At 35.8% G+C, this 20,952-nt stretch overlaps 1 protein-coding gene across 7 annotated transcripts in view; it reads left to right on the top strand.

The window, feature by feature from the left end:
* The window catches only part of LOC118712127 (probable ubiquitin carboxyl-terminal hydrolase FAF-X), a 186,960-nt gene that overhangs the window by 68,372 nt on the left and 97,636 nt on the right, over positions 1-20,952 (top strand). For 6 of the 7 annotated variants that reach the window (XM_045577118.1, XM_045577120.1, XM_036425632.2 and 3 more), the window contains 6 exons: positions 2,732-2,868; positions 4,909-5,057; positions 12,402-12,489; positions 16,289-16,631; positions 19,550-19,645; positions 20,687-20,898. In XM_045577118.1, coding sequence (XP_045433074.1) covers positions 2,732-2,868; positions 4,909-5,057; positions 12,402-12,489; positions 16,289-16,631; positions 19,550-19,645; positions 20,687-20,898 — 1,025 coding nt within the window. The remainder of the gene's footprint in view (positions 1-2,731; positions 2,869-4,908; positions 5,058-12,401; positions 12,490-16,288; positions 16,632-19,549; positions 19,646-20,686; positions 20,899-20,952) is intronic. The other variant, XM_036425631.2, reaches the window with a different exon arrangement.

Here is a 20,952-nt window from a genome sequence, read left to right as displayed (position 1 = left end):
GAGAAATATTGATCATTTGCCTCCTGCACACCTCCTACGGGGGATGTGCCCGCAACTAAGGTACATGTCCTTGACTGGAATCGAAAATGGAACCTTTTAGTCTGCAGGCCAGCGCTCTATCGAGTCAAACTGATCAGGGAAAGGTTCAGAAAGTTTTGGTTGAATTTACTGCCTTAATCCAAAAGTACTGTCATACATACACACACATATATCTAGGAATAATAATTTAGAGAATATCTTTACCTGACATCCCCACCTGTACAATAAAACTAATTTTTTTTTAATTCTAAAGAAGATAAATTAAAATTTGTTTTAGCCACCATTCTTAAAAAGTAGTTTAAAAATAGAGAGTTTTGTATGTGTTTTTTTTTAAATTGCAGATTGTAATAATGTATTTGGAGCTTCAGATTTTTTTAAACAAAAAAACAACTGCACTAGCCAGTAGTTTGCCTTATTGGGTAAGAGCATCAGCCTGTAGACTGAAAGTTCCCAGGTTCTATTCCGATCAAGGGTACATGCCCTATTGCAGGCAGATCCCCTGTAAGAGATGTGCAGAAGGTAGCCAATCAATGATTCTCTCTGATCTTTGATGTTTCTGTCTTTCCCTCGTCCTTCCTATCTAAAATAAATTTAAACATTTAAAAAATATATATTTTATTGATTTTTTACAGAGAGGAAGAGAGAGGGATAGAGAGTTAGAAACATAGATGAGAGAGAATCATAGATCAGCTGCCTCTTGCACACCCCTTACTGGGGATGTGCCCACAACTAAGGCACATGCCATTGACTGGAATCGAACTCAGACCTTTAAGACCGCAGGCCGACGCTCTATCCACTGAGCCAAACTGGTTTCGGCGAAATTTAAACATTTTTGAAAAAGAAAAAACAATCTAGTTTAGTTGCCAGTGTTGTACTACTATATTTGGTTTTGTCTATTCATTAAATATTCAGCATCTCAAAAGCTTATATAAACCTTGATTTTAGATTTTATTTTATGAAATGGAAAAGTAGAGAACAGAGCAGTATATTTTCAATAGAAGCTCAACTCTTCTTTAATTAGCTCTATTCATATTATTCCATGGCACAGTGTCTTGTACATTGCCACATTAATAGTAATTGGATTTTATGAAATTTAGTAAGAGTTTTCCATTTATAACTTCAGCCTTCATTTGTTATCATTATGAAAAATTTGTAAATATACCACTTTCTTTGCCCTCCTACACAAGGTGCCTTTAAGAGTTATTGACATTTATTATTCATTAAATATTTTAAAGTTCCTAATAAGCAAGGATTCAGGCTAGTAATTTCACATTCATAATTTTTTTTCTAGAAAGTGATATGAAAACAGCATAATATTTACACACTAGAATAAATTCTCCCATGTGAGACCTTAAACACTTATGCAGAATTGTGTCTTCTCCATGCACACAAAGAAATAGTTATTCCAATTAAATTCTTGTTAGGTAGGTACTCAAACCTGGACTTCTCATTACTAGTGATCTTAGATTTGGCAAGTAACCCATGACAGAATATTAGAAGTAAACTTATAACATACTTCAACATTATTAACTTTAATTTAGGTGAATAATTGCACTATTTTATTCAACATTCACTGTATATTTTTCAAAAATATTTTTATTGATTTCAGAGAGGAAGGGAGAGAGAGAGGAGAGATAGAAGCATTACTGATGAGAGAGAAACATGGATCAGCTACCATCTGCACACAGTGTACTGGGGACCGAGCCCAAACCTGAACATGTGCTCTTGGTCAGAATTGAATCTAGAACCCTTCAATCCACAGGCCAAAGCTGTATCCACTGAGCCAGACCAGTTAGGGTTTTAATTTTTTTTAATTAAAAAAAATTTTTTTTTTCAAGTTACAACTTGTTTTTGTTGCTAATATCATCTTAGGATATTTTGTTCCACTGAGACTGGAGGGGAGAGAGAAAAAGAGAGAGAGAGATGAAAAAAACATGGAAGAGTGAGTGTGGGGAGGGAAACAGAGATAAGAGAGAGAGACACATCAGTGGTTGCCTTCCACGACTCTAAAAGGGATCCTGGCTTTGAAGCTCTAACCATTGAGCCTCAACAGCCAGGGATATATTATTGTTGTTTTGATTAAATATAAATTGTCGGAGTTTCTGGCTCTTTTTAGAAAAACATGCAACATCACACCTAGTATATGTTAATATTTGGGATTCTATATTTTCTGTTTACCCATGTTTAAGCATAATCTTAAAATTTTTCTGTGATTGTGTCTAAGGTTGAGATTTAAGTCTTAGTGTAGATATATCTGAATTCATGAAACATTGGATTTTCGAAAAATTTTTATTTTTATTTTTATATTTTATTGATTTTCTTACTGAGAGAAAGGGAGAGAGTTAGAGAGCTAGAAACATCAATGAGAGAGAAACATCAACCAGCTGCCTCTTGCACACCCCCTACCGGGGATGTGCCTGCAACCAATGTACATGCCCTTGGCCGGAACCAAACCTGGGAACTTTCAGTCCGCAGACCGACACTCTACTGCTGAGTCAAACCGGTTTCGGCGAAACATTGGATTTTTGTAATGGTATTTCACGCTTTGGAGTTTAGTGATTTCACCATTTCAAAATATTTTTTATATTCAGCTATTATAATTACATCATAAATTTTGTGATATCAGCTTAAACTTTTGTGCTCAAATTCTCAAATAATTTGAGATATATATATGTTTGTATGTGTTTGCAAGGATCGAGACACACAAAAGATCCAGTGGATAGATCGTTTTATAGAAGAACTTCGTACAAATGATAAATGGGTAATTCCTGCCCTGAAACAAATAAGAGAAATTTGTAGTTTATTTGGTGAAGCGCCTCAAAACTTAAGGTAAGTTTTTTAATATAGAAAAAATTTCTAATTTTATATGTTATATGGAGAACAGCATATCAGAAAAAGTAAATTTAAAAAAACAAAAGTTGGAATACCAGAACCTTAATGCTGAGTTGTTTGAACAAACACAATACCTTGGTTGTGTTACTCTATTTTTATATTTATTATACAGAAAGTAAGTGTTAGAATCAAGATTATCTTGGGCTCTTATTTTGGAACTAGTGACTCAGCACGTGATATTGAGCACAATAGGCCACCTGCCACTTCTAGAAGCTGGCAGGAGCTGCAGCGTGCCCGCGGGAGCAGGCCCAGGGACGGTGATGGTTGCACAAGCATCCTTGTCCAGCCTCTTGAACAGTGCGTTACTGTGACACAGTAACAGACAATTTGCATAATACCTCCTTATATATACTATATATAGATTGTCTTGATTTATTAACATATTATATATACAGACATTGCAGTATAGATTGTATTTATCTTTCCCTGCCTCTTTTTTAAGCCTTTTCTGTTGTTTTCTTTGGCCCAATATTCATTCTTTTTTTTTTTTTTTTTAATTAAAGGAATTTTTCTTTTTAAATACATTTCTATTGATTTTAGAGAGGAAGGGAGAGGGAAAGGGAGATAGAAATATCAGTGATGAGAATCACTGATTAGTTGACTCCTGCATGCCTCTTACTGGGGATTGAGTCTGAATCCTGGGCATATGCCCTTCTCTAATATCGAACCCAATACCCTTTAGTCTGTAGGAAGACTCTCTATTTTGATTGAGCCAAACTGGCTAGGGTCCAGTATGCATTCTTAATTTAATATTATATTTTATACAGTTCTTATTAATTAGCTCCTTAAGTGTTCTATTTTATTAACTTAAAGAATTTTATTAACTTAAATTTCATGCTAGGACATGAAGTTTCAGAAGAGGAGAGAAGGTTTTTTTATTTTTAATTTAGAAGTTAATTTTCAAAGATAAGACTACAGAAACTTCAATTTTAGAAAATGCCAAGACTTAAGTCTATATTTTAGCTAGATTTAAATAGCTAGTTTTTACATTACCTAAGTCATTAATGTTATAATTGCATTAATTTGTCTTTTTAAACTTGGGGATATATTTGTAATTAATGGCATATAAATAAATGACAAAGTTAGGTATAGTGGTAATAATTATTTTCAACACAGTTAAGATTTCTGTAGTGAACCACAATTCTGTCTAATTAGCTGTAATCTTAGAATAATTTTCTGACCTTTCAGAGATAACTTTTGTGTGTAAGATAATTACAAGATCCTTCAAATGTAAATTGATGTGATTATGCATGTAAACATTTCCTGTTTATACAGAATTATATGTTACCATTTTGATGTTTTATTTTTCAAGTTTTTCTAATATTGGAAAAATTTTATGGAATTAAGACATTGCAAGGAGATAAATATTGGAGAAAATTCTGAAATAGTCTTTTAATATTATTTATTTGTAAAGCATATTTTGATTATGTTTAACGTACATATTTATATATTGTCAAATGTCTTCCATTTTTTGGTTATTCATATTCACAATAAATACTACATATACTCTTCTAAACAGGAGATTTGAGCACATATATTATAATGTGAGTTGATTTGTTTCATTGAAAATGAGAAAACAGGAATAGGAAGATTATTAGGTATCTTCCTGGTGATATCCGTAGCCATAACTGGCTCCAAACTCAGTGTTCCAGACTGATCTATAATGATTAACATTTTTTATCATATACATTTGTGCATGTGCTTTGAAATTATACTGGGTAAATTAGTCTCATAGATGAAATTTGAGAATACTGGTCTGTGGTTTTGTGTAAAATAATATTTGGACTAAATATATATTGAGGCAATGATGTTTCTCTTCCAAATGCTTGATGTTTTGTTATTTAAAGAAGTATATTGTCCTGAATGTAAGATGTTTTATACTTTTAAATAGTAGTTAAAATTTTGGTCTGTAAAGTTAGTTGATTTGCAACCGAAACTTGTTACAGTAGTGTTCATTTGCATTGTTATACTGTTAAGTTCTTCTCGTTTTAGTCAGACTCAGCGAAGTCCCCATGTATTCTACCGTCATGATTTAATCAACCAACTGCAACATAATCATTCCTTAGTTACTTTGGTAACAGAAAATATTGCAATTTATATGAATAGCATGCAACTGTATGCTAGAGGTATGTATTATAATCTAACGTTAACTATTGGGAATCACATGAGTTCTTCTTTTCTGGTTTGTTGTTTTTTTTGTCCTTACATAATTACCTTAGAGATGACAATATATATTTTTTATTTGTTGTTGACAATATTACAGATGTCTCCCATTTTCCCTCCTTTGCCCACCCCAACCAACGATTTCCCTACATTATTGTCTGTATCAAGCATGGGGCAAGCATATATGCATATATCATCTTTCATTGTTCTCTTCCTGCCCCATTAGCTCCCTCCCCTCTAATGACTATATATATATATTTTTTTTAATTTTTAAATTTTTTTTTTTCCTTTGTGACAATATATTTTTAAAGGACAAAAAATATAAGTGAATTCTTTGTACAGTGTTCGAACTTACGGATCACTTGTACTCCCAATTTTATATGACCTAAATCTAGGCTAACGTTTTTTTTTTTAAATATACATCTTTTATTTTAAAATATATATTTTATTGATTTTTTACAGAGAAGGAAGAGAGAGGAATAGAGAGTTAGAAACATCGATGAGAGAGAATCATCGGCCAGCTGCCTCTTGCACACCCCCTACTGGGGATGTGCTCACACCCCAGGTACATGTCCTTGACTGGAATGGAACCTGTGATCTCTCAGTCCGCAGACTGTTGCTCTATCCACTGAGCCAAACCAGCTAGGGCTAGGCTAGCTTTTTAATGCCTTTTCTGAGTCCTTGTGTTTCTCTCTGCACATCCTGTTAAATTGATTTCTTTTCTTTTATATCTGGGAATTGCTTATATCTGCAATTGCTATTTTCTTGGGTATGTAATTTATTCTTAATCTTTTCCTTTTTTACTGGCACCACTGTTAATTGCTTTTCAAGGAAACTTGACTAAAACTGCCAATTGTTATTTTGCTCAGCTCTGTTTTTGCATACATTACAGTAGTTTTTAAACCTTTAGTTAATATTTTATGTTGTTTAAAGAACTTTAAAAAAATTATTACATAGTAATCACTATTAGTCCTACTTGGTTCTTAGAATATAAAATTACTTAAGCATATTGGATAAAGTTCCCTATAGTTTTAATAGAAAAGTATTTAATATTTGCAATTTGGAGGGCTTTCTTCTCGTGCTTTACAGATCAATTTTATTTATTTGTTCTTTGACACTTTTATCAGAAATCTGTGTGTGCATGAGAATTCTTTGTACCATTTATACTTCGACTGTGTATATGTATATCTAAAAGGCTAATATGCAGTATCCCCTTGGGAGTTCAACCAGTAGACCAGGAGTTTGATCGCTCACTATGACATGCACTGACCACCAGGGGGTGCTACGGAACACGGCAGCCAACTTGTGGCAGCACTGGGTGCTGAGGGAGCAAGGGAAGGAGGAAGCATGGAGGCGGGAAATCTGATGGGCCCTAATCACTTGTCTACCTAGGGAACTTACATGTACACTAATTTCTTCCACTGGGCCTCTAGTATTGCACTAAAATCATATAATAGATAAAGCAAAAATAATAAATAAATGTCACCTTGTATTCCCAATTTTTATTTTTATTTTTTGAGTATGGAGAAGAGAAACTTCTATTGTCCAGTGTTGAAGTCAGGATTGAGCATTCTGGTGAACTGAAAATATTCCTCACTTGACATACTACATTAAGGAGATATCTAGTCATATATGTTTAAAATGTGCCACATTTATCTAGAATAGTGGGCTGCCTGAACTTGTATGTATAGTGATTGTGGTGTGGTGTGGTTGAGTAGTAAGATAGTTATAAAAAACCCCAAGATTTTGCTTAATACATACTATTCATGTACAAGTTACATAAGAATAATGGATGACTTCCTACTCTTTTCATTTATTATCAATGCAGTCTACTCTTTGGACTAAAAAAATCAATCAGTTCTGCCTGTTAAGTTCAAATATTTCTTTTTAGTACAAATTAGGACAGGGGAGGTACCATAGGCATGAAATTTAGTTATTTATATTATCCAGCAGGAGCAGCCAGAATCAGTAACATAGCTAGAATTTTGTATATAGTCATTAAATTTTATGACCTCAAACTTTGGTAGTATTTTTCCCTCCTACATACTAGTTAAGACCTTTCCCAAAAGTTAATTCAGCTAGATATTTTACTTTAGTAATAATTTTTATCACTCAATTTCTGTACTTTTAATTTAATTGATAGTAATTGAAAACCTAACTGCCAAGGCAATGATATGAAGTATAGTTGCATTTCACATTACTAGGATATTCATTTCCATTGACTCAAATTGTGCTTGCATTCTTTACTTATCTTATTTTTTAAATATAATGTCAGTATTCTTCATTATCATGCTTTGTGAGTGGTTTGAATGCATAAGTTTAAATGTGTCTGTAACAATAGCTAATTTGCAGATTACTTAAGATTCTTGTGATAAGATTAATCATATCAGTAAGATGAGAATAACAGTAGTATGTATCTATTTTATAAAAAAGTGAATAATCACTAGAATAGAATACTCATTGCTGGAATGATGACTGACACAGCAAGCATTGAATTTTTATTGTATTGATAAGTTCCTCTAAATTCATTGATTTTATAGAATCTGTGCCCCTTAGCTAAACTTGCACTTTTGAAAACTTTCTATTTCTGATTAAATGTGCTAAATCAATTGATTTTTAAATATAGAGATAAAATAAATTTTCTACCAACATTTTTATTATTGAATTATTAAGATGATATTAAAGCTAATCCCAGTACAAACCATTTTGAAGGTCTCTATAAAAATATATACTATATGGATCTCTTGAGAATTATGACAAATTTAGAGGCCCAATGCATGAAATTTGTACAAGGTGGCTCAGCCCTTGCAACTCAGGCTGCCTTGGTTGGCCCTCACAGCCCTTTGCAGTCAGGGCTTTATCCAGAACATCATTTGGCTTTTTGGTCTAATTAGCATATTAGCTCTTTTTTATATAGGATCTGTAACAATATAACATTGGGTTCCTGCAGTTTTAATTCAACACCTTATAAGGTTCATCAACAGAATATAATAAAATACATTTTAGTTAACTAGATCCTTTGCATTATTTGCTTTTAATGAGTTTTATGTTATTTTCTTTGATTTCTGAACAAAATTTACATGAATATAGGACATACTTCTATTCATTTTAACCTGTGTTTTCTAAGGATTGTCACTTTGCATTACCTCCAATTCTATTTGCTTTCATACTACATTTGACTAGTTTCAGGACAACCATAACAAAAAATAAAGATGTATTTACAAGTGTCATTGAATAGCAGTTCACATCCTCAATTTGGTTCACTTAATAGTTCTACCTCATTTCTACATGTTAGCCATAAAATATCTATATATTTAAAAGCCCTTGCAGCATCACAACCAAATGGACAAATTGGCAGGGAGGGGGATTAGAGAGAGGTGACCAAATGATTGAACAGCAGGCTGCATGGTAGCAACCAGGCCAGTAGAGGTGGGGCAGTGAGTGGCAACCAGGGCAGCAGGACAGTGGTCGGGGGCAGTTAGGGTTGACCAGAATGACAGAAGGAGCAGTAGAGGTGAACTAGGCTAGCAGGGAGGTGCAGTTAGGGGTGATCAAACAGGCAGGCAGGTGAGCATTTGGGAGCCAGTAGTTCTGAGTTGTGAGGGGAATACCCTGATGCACAAATTTAATGTACCAGGCCTCTAGTCCTATAGAGTAATATGCAAATTGTCACTCCAACACAAAGCTGACTGCCCCTATGATGTCAAAGATGGTCACCACAAGATTTTCTGCAGGAAAGGACAATTGGGAGGAACCAGGCCTGCAGGGAAAGGCTTTTGGGGGTGACCAGGCTAGCAGAGGAGTGAAGTTACGGGCGACTGGACATGTAAGGAAAGGCAGTCGGGGAGGACCCAGGCCTGCAGGGAAAAGTAGTTTGGGAGGGCTAAGCCTGCAGGTGAGGGCAGATAGGGATTACAAGGCCTGCAAGGGAGCAGACTGTATTTAGGGGCAACCAGGCTGGTAGGGGAGCGATTAGATATTAATCTGGCTGACAGAAGCAGTTAGGGGCAATCAGGAAGGTAGGCAGGCAAGTAGTTTGGAGCCATGAGTCCTGGATTGTGAGAGGAGTGTCTGACTGCCCATCCAGGGTTAATCCTACTAGGTAGTTGACATCCCTGGAGGAGTCCTAGATTGGAGAGGGTGGAGGCTGGGCTGAGGGATACACACATCCTATGCATGAATTTCATACACCAGGCTTCTAGTTAATAATTCACTTCAAATTGATATACTAATTTTACTAAGCTTATGGCAGAGAAATGACCTGTAATTCTGTGCCAATGGCAAGAAAGTACAAGGTGAAACTTGAACATTTTTTCAGAAAAAAAGAAAACCTATTTTTTGAGTATTGAATTGGCATGTTGAAAATATATAGGTGTCAGCTTTCCCTGGCAAAATCTGTGAGTTTGAGTTTAAGCATCAAAATAATGATATTATGCATCAGAAGCTTTTTAAGGTGTATTTTATCTTCAAACTAGAGGCCCAATGCATGAGATTCATGCATTTGGGGGTTCCTCAGCCTGGCCTGCTCCTCTCATAGTCCGAGAGCCCTTGGGGATGTCCAACTGATGATTTAGTGCTGCTGTAGAGGTGGAAGAGGCTCCCACCACCGCTGCTGTGCTTGCCAGTCATGATTTCTACTCAGGGTTTCTGGCTGAGTGGCAATCCCACTGTGGGAGTGCACTGAAGCTCCTGCATTTAGCATCTGCCTCTTGCTGGTCAATGCCCATCATAGCAGCCTGTCATTCCACTGTTTGGTTGATTTGCATATTAGTCTTTAATTATTTAGGATGATTCACAAGTGAATCCATAGAGATAAATATAAATGAATAAATTGAAAAGAATATTAACTAAAAATGTAAAAAAAGTAGTGGATAATTAGCGAGTGAGAGAAACTGAGGACCAGATGCTGATGTACTAACCAAATATTAATTACAAAGTGGTATAAATTAAGATAGTTAAAATTAGGACAAATTTGACTCATAGCTTCTGATAATAACGTATTAGAAGAAATAGTATCTTTGGCAATATTTCTTGTCAAAAATACATTTAACTGCAGGAAGCATGAAACAAACCCAAATTTAGTGGCATTAGATAACAAAACTTACTCGTAAAGAATAAAGGTAAGAAACATAAAAAAAGAACTAAGGAAATTTGTGAACCTGTATTTGTTCTGGACTTGAAAAAAGGAAATCATAAATGGCATCAATGGGGCAGTTAAATGAGATGGCCAACACAAGATGGCTACTAGCAGAGGGCAATGGGTAGGAACCAGGCCATCCGGGGAGGGTAGTTGCGAGGGACTAGGCCTGTAAGGGAGGGCAGTTGGAGGCGATTAAGCCTGCAGGAGAGGGCAATTAGGGGTGACCAGGCCAGCAAGGAGGGAAGCTAGAGCCAAACAGACTGGCAGGGGAGCAGCAAAACATCAGTCAGGCTGGCAGGGTGTGGTTAGGGGGTGATTAGTAGGCAGGCAGAAGAGCAATTGGGAGCCAGTAGTTCTTGATTGTGAGAGGGATGTCTGACTGCCTTTGTAGGCCCTATTATTCCATTATGATCAGTACTTGATTGTGAGAGGGATATCTGACTGCCCATTTAGTCCTGATCCTACCGGGCCTAAATGGGCAGTCAGACATCCCTCGAGGAGTTCCAGATTGGAGAGGGTGCAGGCAAGGCTGAAGGACACCCTTTACCCTTGTGCCCCAGGGTTGGGTAATGTCCCATCCCTGGTGTTAAATTCTTAAATGGCAGATAGCACTAATGCAGTCATTTATTTTTAGTGTCTTTTGTTTTACACAACAAATTAATTTTGTTATTTCTAGGCACAGAGCTTTATCCAGTATTTCTGATTCTTATGACTTCAATTTTGCTTGATATTGAAATGAATAGCCTTATAAGAATTTTTAAGCCAAGTTTTCTATGTTGTAAACACGTATTTAAGTTGAATTCTTCATTCTTTTTGAATGAAGCATATCAAACACATAAAACAGTATAAATAGTACTTTTAAATAGGATAAAGGTAATGTTTATTTTTTACATTGTTTTTTTTTTTAAATTATTGATTTTAGAGAGAAAGAGAGACATAGAAACATCAATAATGAGAGAGTAATTGATTGGCTTCCTCCTCTTCACTCACTGTCGATTGAGCACACAACCAGGACATGTGCCCCCATCAGAAATCAAACTGACCTGTGACTTCCTGTTTCATAGGTAGAGGTTCAACCCCTGAGACACATTGGTCAGGCTCCATTGCTTTTTAATTGATAAACACTTAAGACTTTTCACCCAGTACACAAGGTTAATGAAGTAAGTGTAGAGTACTTGCTAATATACTGTATATAAAGAAAGGATATCCACTCCTATGCAGTGGTTCTCAGTTGGAGTGTCATCCTGTAAACCAAAAGGCTGCAGGTTCTGTTCCAAGTCAGGGCTCATGTCTAGGTGTTGTGGGTTTGATCCCCAACCCATGGTCAGAGTGCCTACAGGAGGCAACTGATCAATGTCTCCCTTCCTCTCTAAAAAATAATAAAAGCATATCCTCCAGCCCTAGCCAACATGTCTCTCTTGGTTGCCTGTCATGCAATGTAACAATGGGATTGCCTGTTCGATTCCTGGTCTGATTGGGACATATGCAGGTGGGGGTTTAGTCTGTAGTATGGGAGGGTACAGAGACAACTGGTTGATGTTTCATTCTTACATCAATGTTTCCCTGCCTCTGCCCCCTTTCTGTTTCCTTCTCTAAAAATCAATTAAAAATGTTTTAAAGAAACAAAACATTTTTTTCAATGAGGATAAAATAAAGGATTTGCAACCTATCTAGGAATACTTACTAAAATATATACATTCAAAATAATAATGGGAATGGTAGGTTTTTGAATACCTGATCATAGTTTGGTGAGGTAATTGTGTGATAACTTCATCGAATGCAGTAACAGCTGTGTCACCCTAATTTTCTATGAATTCTCTTAGTGGTATTTTGTACAAAAAATACTTTTATGTACAATGGTTGATTTTAATATAACAAGAAAAAATAAAAGGGAAAAATCATGGACTGTAGTTACAAATTGCTTTAATATATTTGAAGAATGGAAGGGATTTGTACTGAAATTTTATTTTTAATACCACATTCAGTCAATCATGTTTTGCATTGACTATGTAACAAGTATTAATTTTTGTGGGGCATATTGCATATACTATGTAATATTACAGTTGACATATGATGAATGATTATTGACTTCTTAATTTTCTTTGTTTAAAGTTAACAATGATGTGGATATACATGTACATAATTCACTGTTTTGTTTTTATTTCAGAGCACGAAGACTATGACCCACAGACCGTAAGGCTTGGAAGTAGATATAGTCATGTTCAAGAAGTTCAAGAACGGCTCAACTTCCTTAGGTTGGTTTTAAGCAATTCATAGTGCTGTTCTCTTTTAAGACACACATAAAAGAAATGCAATGTAATACTCCTCATAGCCAAGTCTTTATCTTTTTTTCTTTTTCTTTTAATAGCTGACTTTTAATCATTCCATTGTGCAGCTAAATATTTTTCAAATACCGTTGCCAAAAGTTAATGTACATTTTCTGTTTGTTGATTAAGTATTGGTTAACATTTAACTTTTTAAAAAAATTCAAATTGAGTTATCATATCTAATAAAAGAGTAATATGCAAATTGACCATCACTCCAACAAACAAGATTGCTGCCTCCATGTGGACACAAGATGGCCATCACAAGATGCCAGCAGAGGAGGGCAGTTGGAAGGGACCAGGCCTGCAAGGGAGGGCTATTCGGGGTGACTAGGCTGGCAGAGGAAGGAGTTGGGGGGAAACCAGGCCTTTAGGAAAGGGCATTTGGGGGACCCAGGCCTTCAGGGGAGGATATTTAGTAGGGTACCAGGCCTGTAGGGGAGGGCAGTTTAGGGTGACCAGGCTGGTAGGGAAGGGCATTTAGGGATGACCAGGCCTGCAGGGGAAGGCAGTTAGGGGCAATCAGGCTGGCAGGGAGCAGTTAGGCATCAATCAGACTGGCAAGGAAGTGATGAGGGTTGATCAGGCTGCTAGGCAGAAGTGGTTAGAGGAAATCTGGAAGGCAGCCAGGTGAGCAGTTTGGGAGCCATTAATCCTGAATTGTGAGAGGGATGTCTACTTTCCTTGTAGGCCCTATCATACCATTATGATCAAGTCTAATCAGGCAGTCGGACATCCCTCGAGGAATCCCAGATTAGAGAGGGTGCAGGCTGGGCTGAGGAACACGTTCCCCCCACACCACTTGCAAAAATTTTGTGCAACGGGCCTCTAATTTGTGTTATAAATAGTTTGTTAAAAATGTTTATTTTTGCCTTGACTGGTTTGGCTGAGTAGATTAGGCAACGGCCTGCAGACTGAAGGCACCCAGGTTCAATTCCAGGCAAGGGCATGTACTTCGGTTGCTGGCACAAACCCAATAGAGGGTGTGCAGGAGGCAGCTGATCGGTATTTCTAGCTCTCTATCCATCTCCCTTTCTCTCTATAATAAATCAATAAAGTATTTAAAAAAATTTTTTTTAAAGTCTTCTTTACACATTTTTTTAAGTTGAACTATAGGACATAAAAACAATCAGCTAGAAAACTAGGTTTTCATTAATGCTGTCATGAACAGTTAGGATTAAGATGGTTGGTGCTCTCTGGTGTTTTGTTTATTCTAACAATGGTTAATAAAGTCATTGGTAATAACAGCACTTTACATGGGGATAAGAAAAAATTACGTTTTTTTTTTAAGCCAAAGCTAAATAAAGTCATAAGTTGAATTTGTTCAGTAATGCTTGTTTTTTTATAACAATATATGTGTGTATTTATGAATATAACTTAAAAATTGAAATTTTTTTTGGAACGCAAGTAACATAAAAAAGCAAGCTTATTTGAAATATCTGCTAGATAATCTTCTGGGTTGACCTGATCTTTTTAGATTACTTTAAATGCATATTATAAAATTTGATGACTGGATATTTTTTAATGTTAATAGCCTTGAAAAAAAAGATTAGTCCTCCTTTGTTGAGACTCTCTTCCTTTTTATAAATGCATATAGCTTATATCACTTAGTTTTGTTGGAAAAGACCAGTGATTTAGAACTTATCTACTGTATTGAAGTTTAGTATCAGAAGACCTTTTATATTTTCTGCTCAGTAAATACTTAGTATTACAATTAATTCTTTAAAGGGTAAAAGGACTAGAGTTACTACTATATATATATATATATATATATATATATATATATATATATATATATTTTTTTTTAATATACTTTATTGATTTTTTTACAGAGAGGAAGGGACAGGGATAGAGAGCTAGAAATATCGATGAGAGAGAAACATCAACCAGCTGCCTCTTGCACAACCTTACTGGGAATGTGCCCGTAACCCAGGTACATGCCCTTGACCGGAATCGAACCTGGGGCCTTTCAGACCAAAGACTGATGCTCTATCCACTGAGCCAAACCGGTTTCGGCTACTACTATGTATTTACCTTTTTACTTAATAATCACTTTAATCCTCATTGTTACACTGGAATATTGGACTCATACAGTATGTCTCACTCATACAGTATGTTCATGCTCTTACTATGACAGTGCTTTTTCAAACTATAAGTAAAGGTAGGAAAGATTAAATAAGATTAAGAGCTAAAAAAAAAAAGGTTCATATTTAGATACATTAGAAATCAAAATTTGGATCTAAATTATGGGGATATTAGAATACTTTAAGATAGGGGTGTCGAACTCAATCAGAGAAGGGACCAAAATCTAAAATCCAGCCTAAAGAGCGGGCCGAATGGTTTACTGAACAGTCATAAACTGTCATTGTGATGGAAACGCAGCGGAGTGCAGTGATGTCAGCGCGGTGCGGGCCACATTGCAAGGCCTGGCGGGACGGATTTGGCCCGCGGGCCTTGTGTTTGACACATGTGCTTTAAGACACAAAAGAAGAAACCCATGAACATTAAATAAGTATACTATACTATGTTGGGCATGAAGCCACCATCATTTTGATAACAGAATTAAATGCACACTTATTATTTACATTATTATCTTGTTTTGTTTAACTGTAATTCATGGAAATTGCAGACAATGGTAGAAGAAATTAAAATCTTAGTGAGGAAAACTGCTTGAGGCAGAATCTTTAAAACTTCATTATAATCCTTTTTTTTTTTTTTTAAATATACCATATTTTTTGGCATATAAGACGACCTTTGAAACGAAAAAAAGTCAACCAAAAATTGGGGGCATTCATTAAAAATTTAGTTAAAAAAAGAACTAGTGTTGCCTTGGAAGTGGTAGGTAGTCTTATACAGTGAATATAGGCCTACACCTATGTTTTAACTGTAAAATTGGGGGGTCGTCTTATACACCGGAAAATACGGTATAATTTATTGATTTTTTTTTTGTTTTTTTTTTACAGAGTGTAAAGTAGAGGGACAGAGAGCTAGAAACATCGATGAGAGAGAAACATCGATCAGCTGCCTCCTCCACACCCCCTACTGGGATGTGCCCGCAACCAATGTACATGCCCTTGACTGGAGTTGAACCTGGGACCTTTCAGTCTGCGCAGACCGATGCTCTATGCACTGAGCCAAACGGGTTTCAGCTATAATCCTATTTTAATGAATAAACTAATAGTCACACAAATAAGCCCCAGAGGACATTTTAAAATATAAGTATACTAATGACTAACAGAAGTATGTTTAAAATACATATGTATTGTGGTCATAAGGTTTTGAGTATATATTCAGAAACTTAAAAATTTTAAATAGCTTTATTTTGTAAAATCATTCAATTATCTCTGAAAGTCATTTTTAATATAATACCTACTTTTTCAATAGATATGCATATAGAGATAGGGAAACCATATATAAGCAGGGAATTTAATCAGTATCTGGTTTCAAAGACCAAACTTCTTGAGAACAATGAAAAAGCTTTAATATTTATGTCAAGTCACTTAATTTTGCAGTTGTCCAAGAAATATATGCTTTTTCACAAATGAATTATCTGGGGTTTTTTTGTTTGTTTGTTTGTTTGTTTACTTTAGTTATATGGATAAGTTATTTTGAAAGAATAACTTTTTTCTTCTGTAATTGCGATAAAAGTATTTTTTCAGACATGTCCAAATAAATTGTGTTTTAGGATAAAATTATATAATATAATTATTGACTTCTTAAATTTTTCAAGATTTTTACTGAAGGATGGCCAGCTGTGGCTCTGTGCTCCTCAGGCAAAACAAATATGGAAATGCTTAGCAGAGAATGCAGTTTACCTCTGTGATCGTGAAGCCTGCTTTAAATGGTATTCCAAGTTAATGGGAGATGAACCAGACTTAGATCCTGATATTAATAAGGACTTCTTTGAAAACAATGTGCTTCAACTCGATCCTTCCCTTTTAACTGAAAATGGAATAAAATGTTTTGAACAATTCTTCAAAGCTGTTAATTGTCGAGAAGGAAAACTAGTAGTAAAACGAAGAGCTTATATGATGGATGATTTGGAACTCATAGGATTAGACTACCTTTGGAGGGTAAGTCAGAAATAGGAGCTTTTGTTCTATTCTCTTTCTTTTCTTTTCCTAAACCTTTTCCAGGATCAATCCTAAAACACCTTTTTTTTTTTTTTTTTTTTAATATAGTTTATTGTGGGTTTGTTTTTGTTTTTTTTCAGAGAGGAAGGGAGAAGGTTAGAGAGCCAGAAAATCGATGATAGAGAAACATTGATCAGCTGCCTCCTGCACACTCCCTACTGGGAATGTGTTTGCAATCTAAGTATGTTATTGACCGGAATCAAACCTGGGACCGGAATCAGTCCGCAGGCCAATGCTCTAGTCATTGAGCCAAATCGGTTTTGGCCCTGAAACATCTTTAAAGCCAGAGGATTATAAATCTATTTTTAAAAACTGATTTAATTAAATAATTGACATGTGCAAAAACTACTGGTGTTATTAGATTGCTCTTCCTGTAAATTTTTATGTAAATTTTTTAACTTATTTGAATTACTCCTTGAAAACACCACAGCTTGATTACCAAACTGCAGTTATGTAATATTGTTAAAATATATTTTATCATTTTCATTATTCTGAAAATTTGTGTTTTATATCCATTATTTTTTTATTTTAAAATGTATTAAACTTTGTTACCTCATTTGAGTGTCAAAATCAGCTAAGCCTTAAATTCTTGAATACTCTTTAAAATAATTGAGCATATTTTTTAATTTAAGTGTCAAATTAAAATATATCTTTTTTTGAAACAAATCTTCATTGTTCATATTACTGCAAATGTTACTAATTTTTTCCCCCTCCATTACTCCCCTCCACCAGTTTCCACCTCAGCCGCTTCCCTTTCCCACCCCCCATTGTTCTCATCCATAGATGCACACTTTATGTTCAGTCTCCTCCTGCACCTCCCACTCCCCTTTTCCCCGAGAATCGTAAGTCCACTCCCCTTCCATACCTCTGATTGTATTATATTCACCAGTTAATATTGTTCATCAGATGTTTTAATTCCTTTGGTTTTTAGATTCACTTGTTGATAGTTACGTATTTGTTGTTCATAATTTTTATCTTTATTTTCTTCCTATTCCTAAAAAACCCCCTTCAGCAATCCATATAATTCTGGTTTGGTGGTGATGAACTCCTTTAGCTTTTTCTTTTTTTATCTGTGAAGCTCTTTATCTGGCCTTCCATTATGAATAATAGCTTTGTTGGGTAGAGTATTTTTGGCTGTAGGTTCTTGCTATTCATCACCTTGAATATTTCTTGCCATTCCCGTCTGGTCTGCATGGTTTCTGTTGAAAAATCAGCTAACAATCGTATGAGTGCTCCTGTATAGGTAACTACCTGCTTTTCTCTTGCTGCTTTTAATATTCTCTCTCTCTTTTTTTTTTTTTTTTTTTTTTTTTTTTTGCTCTTGGCATTTTAATTATGATGTGTCTTCTTTGGATTCCTTTTGTTTGGGGTTCTGGAGACTTCCTGGACTTGCAAGTCTAATTCTTTCACCAGATGGGGGAAGTTTTCTGTCACTATTTCTTCCAATATGTTTTTGGTATCTTCCTCTCTCTCCTGGGACCCCCATAATTCTAATGTTGGTTCGCTTGAAGTTGTCCCAAAGGTTTCTTACATTATCTTCAACTTTCTGAATTCTCTTGTCTTCTTGCTTCTGCAGAGGAGTGTCTTCTGGCCATTTACATTCCAAATCTTTGACTTGATTCTTGCATTCTTCCATTCTGTTTTTAGGACTTTGTAATATTTTTTATTTCAGACAATGTATTCTTTATTCTAGTTGATCCCTTTTTATATCCTCAAGGGTCTCGTTTATTTTATCAGCCTTTTCTAGAAAATTCTTAAAAAACCCTATAACCGTGGTTTTGAACTCTATATCCAGTCTCTTATTGTCCTCTATTTCTTTTGTTTGTGATCTGTTTCCTCGTTAAAATGTTTTTGCAGCTTCCCTGAGTTGGTAGGGTGCCTTTGTGTGCTAAGGTGTCCTATATGGTTCAGTGGGTCAGCCTCCCAGTTACCTGAGGTGGACACTCTTGGTGCACCCCTTTGAGGACGGTTTGTACAGCCTTATTGTAGGTAAGTCTTGATTGTTGTTGGTATCACTGGGAGGAAGTGACCTCCAGGCCAGTTGTTTGTGAGGATCAGATGTGTTTATGCCAGGAGACAGCCTTATTCGACTAAACTTGGAAAAATGCAAAAGCCTCTGTGTTTAGCTTGGATGGGGCAGGGTTTCAGGGTGGAGCCCACAGCCTTGGCATCCTGTCAGCCCCGCCGTATGAGGTTCCGGAGTCTATGTTCCTCAATGTTCTTTGGTACTTGCTGCAAGCACCTCTCAGAGAAAGGTGCTCTCGAGTTTCACCCACTACCAGACAGTCTAGTCTGTCCCCCAATGAGCCCGGAACTGGGGTTCAGTGCAGTCCAGAGCTTTTGTCTCCTTCCTGCTAGGGCAATCCAGCAGCACAGTGAACAGTCCATCCTCTGCGTGCAACATGCATGACTCCAGCACTGTGCCATTTGCCGCTCCCCTGAGTTTCTTTACAACCTAGAATTCCTCTGTATGAGCCTGAGTCTCCAAGGTCTCTCCCAGAACTGGGAGTCAGTGCTGTCGGAACTGGGGTTTAGCACAGTTTGGAGCTTTTGTCTCCTTCCCACTAGGGAACACCAGCCAGGCACTCAGCCTCCCCCTCCTCTCTGACTGCGTCCTCTCCGCACTATTTCTCCGTACCTTAGGCTTTTACAGCTCCTCTGATTTTCTTTCTGTTGTAGAATTTCCAGTCAGTCAACTTTCCTGAAGTTCTAGATAATGTCCACTTTGTATTTTAGTTGTATTTTTTTGAAATTGTTGTATGAGGCTGCAGTTAGGCATTTACCTATGCCGCCATCTTGGTTTCTCCCAAAATTAAAATATATTTTGACTGTTACTTATACTTTAATTTTTGATCTAGGTGGTGATTCAAAGTAATGATGACATTGCCAACACAGCTATAGCTTTCCTTAAAGAGATATATACAAACCTGGGCCCCAGATTAAAGGTCAATAAGGTAAGCATTGAAATGCATAGAAAGTTTCACTACAATTAGGTTGAAAGTCATCTTGTGTTTTAGTGTACTCTTTTTAAATACTATTAATATAAAAACTAGAGATCAATTTAAATCTTGTCTAAAATATTTAACTATTTAATCCACAATTGACCCTTATATGTTGCTAATTTGATCAATTATGCTTACTTACCTTTACATGGTTAGTAATTTTTAATTTATTTATACTTACCTTTAGGTGGTTAGTACAATTATTACATAAGTACATTATCTTATCTAATAATAGACAAACATGTAAATTGACCATATCTCCACTATGCCACCAGCCAATCAGGGGTGATATGCAAATTAACCCAACAAATATGACTGTTAATTTGCATACACAGGTGGCAAGTGATGGGGGTCGGGCTGGATGCAGGGGTTCTGCTCAACCTCCAATCTCTCAGGGTTTCTGTGCAGTGTGGGAAGGTGGGGTTGGAGTGAAAAGAGGCAGCTCCCTAGAGCGGAAAGGGGATAAGCAGGGTGGAAAGGTGCTGCCAGTAGCCAGGGATAGGAAAGCCCATTCTAGCATGAATCTTTGTTCATCAGGCTTCTAGTAATTTTATAATGTAAAATAATGTAAGGAATGAAAATAAGCTTTTCTCTGCAGTCTGCTCTGTTTCCTTTTTCCTCCCAAACCTTGTAGAGGGTCAGTCCTGAAACATCTTTAAAGCCCTAGGATTCTAAACATAGTTCAATAAACACTATTCTCATTAGATAATTGGTAAAAATATATCAGAAATTGCTGGCATTGACAAGATTATGTTACGTTGGGACAGCCAAAAATTTGTTTTACTTTGACACTTACTCCAGAAGATTTTTGTTTTGTTTTGAAAATATATGCTTATTTTATTATCAGGTTATTTTGTGTTTTATTGCTTAATAACATGTAATGTGATTGAGAATTACCTGTTAGTTGACATTTTTTGGTCTTTACTTAGATCAGGATATTTGATTTTGAAATTTCAAAATAACTTGACTTGTCTATTCACCTATTGCTTACAGGTTGTTATACATGAAGACTTCATTCAGTCTTGCTTTGATCGTTTGAAAGCTTCACATGATACATTGTGTGTGCTGGATGGTGATAAAGACAATGTTAATTGTGCAAAACAGGAAGCTATTCGAATGGTTCGAGTTTTAACTGTTTTAAAGGAATACATAAATGAATGTGATAGTGATTATCATGAGGAAAGAACAATTTTGCCTATGTCAAGGTTTGTCAGATATTGACCTTCCAATGTTAACTTAATTTTTTTTTTCTTAGCCAG

This window comes from Pipistrellus kuhlii, unplaced genomic scaffold, assembly GCF_014108245.1.
Source record: "Pipistrellus kuhlii isolate mPipKuh1 unplaced genomic scaffold, mPipKuh1.p scaffold_m20_p_83, whole genome shotgun sequence".
Taxonomy (NCBI): Eukaryota; Metazoa; Chordata; class Mammalia; order Chiroptera; family Vespertilionidae; genus Pipistrellus; species Pipistrellus kuhlii.
Note: the sequence above shows the minus strand (reverse complement) of the source record. Positions and strands in the feature narration are given on the sequence as shown.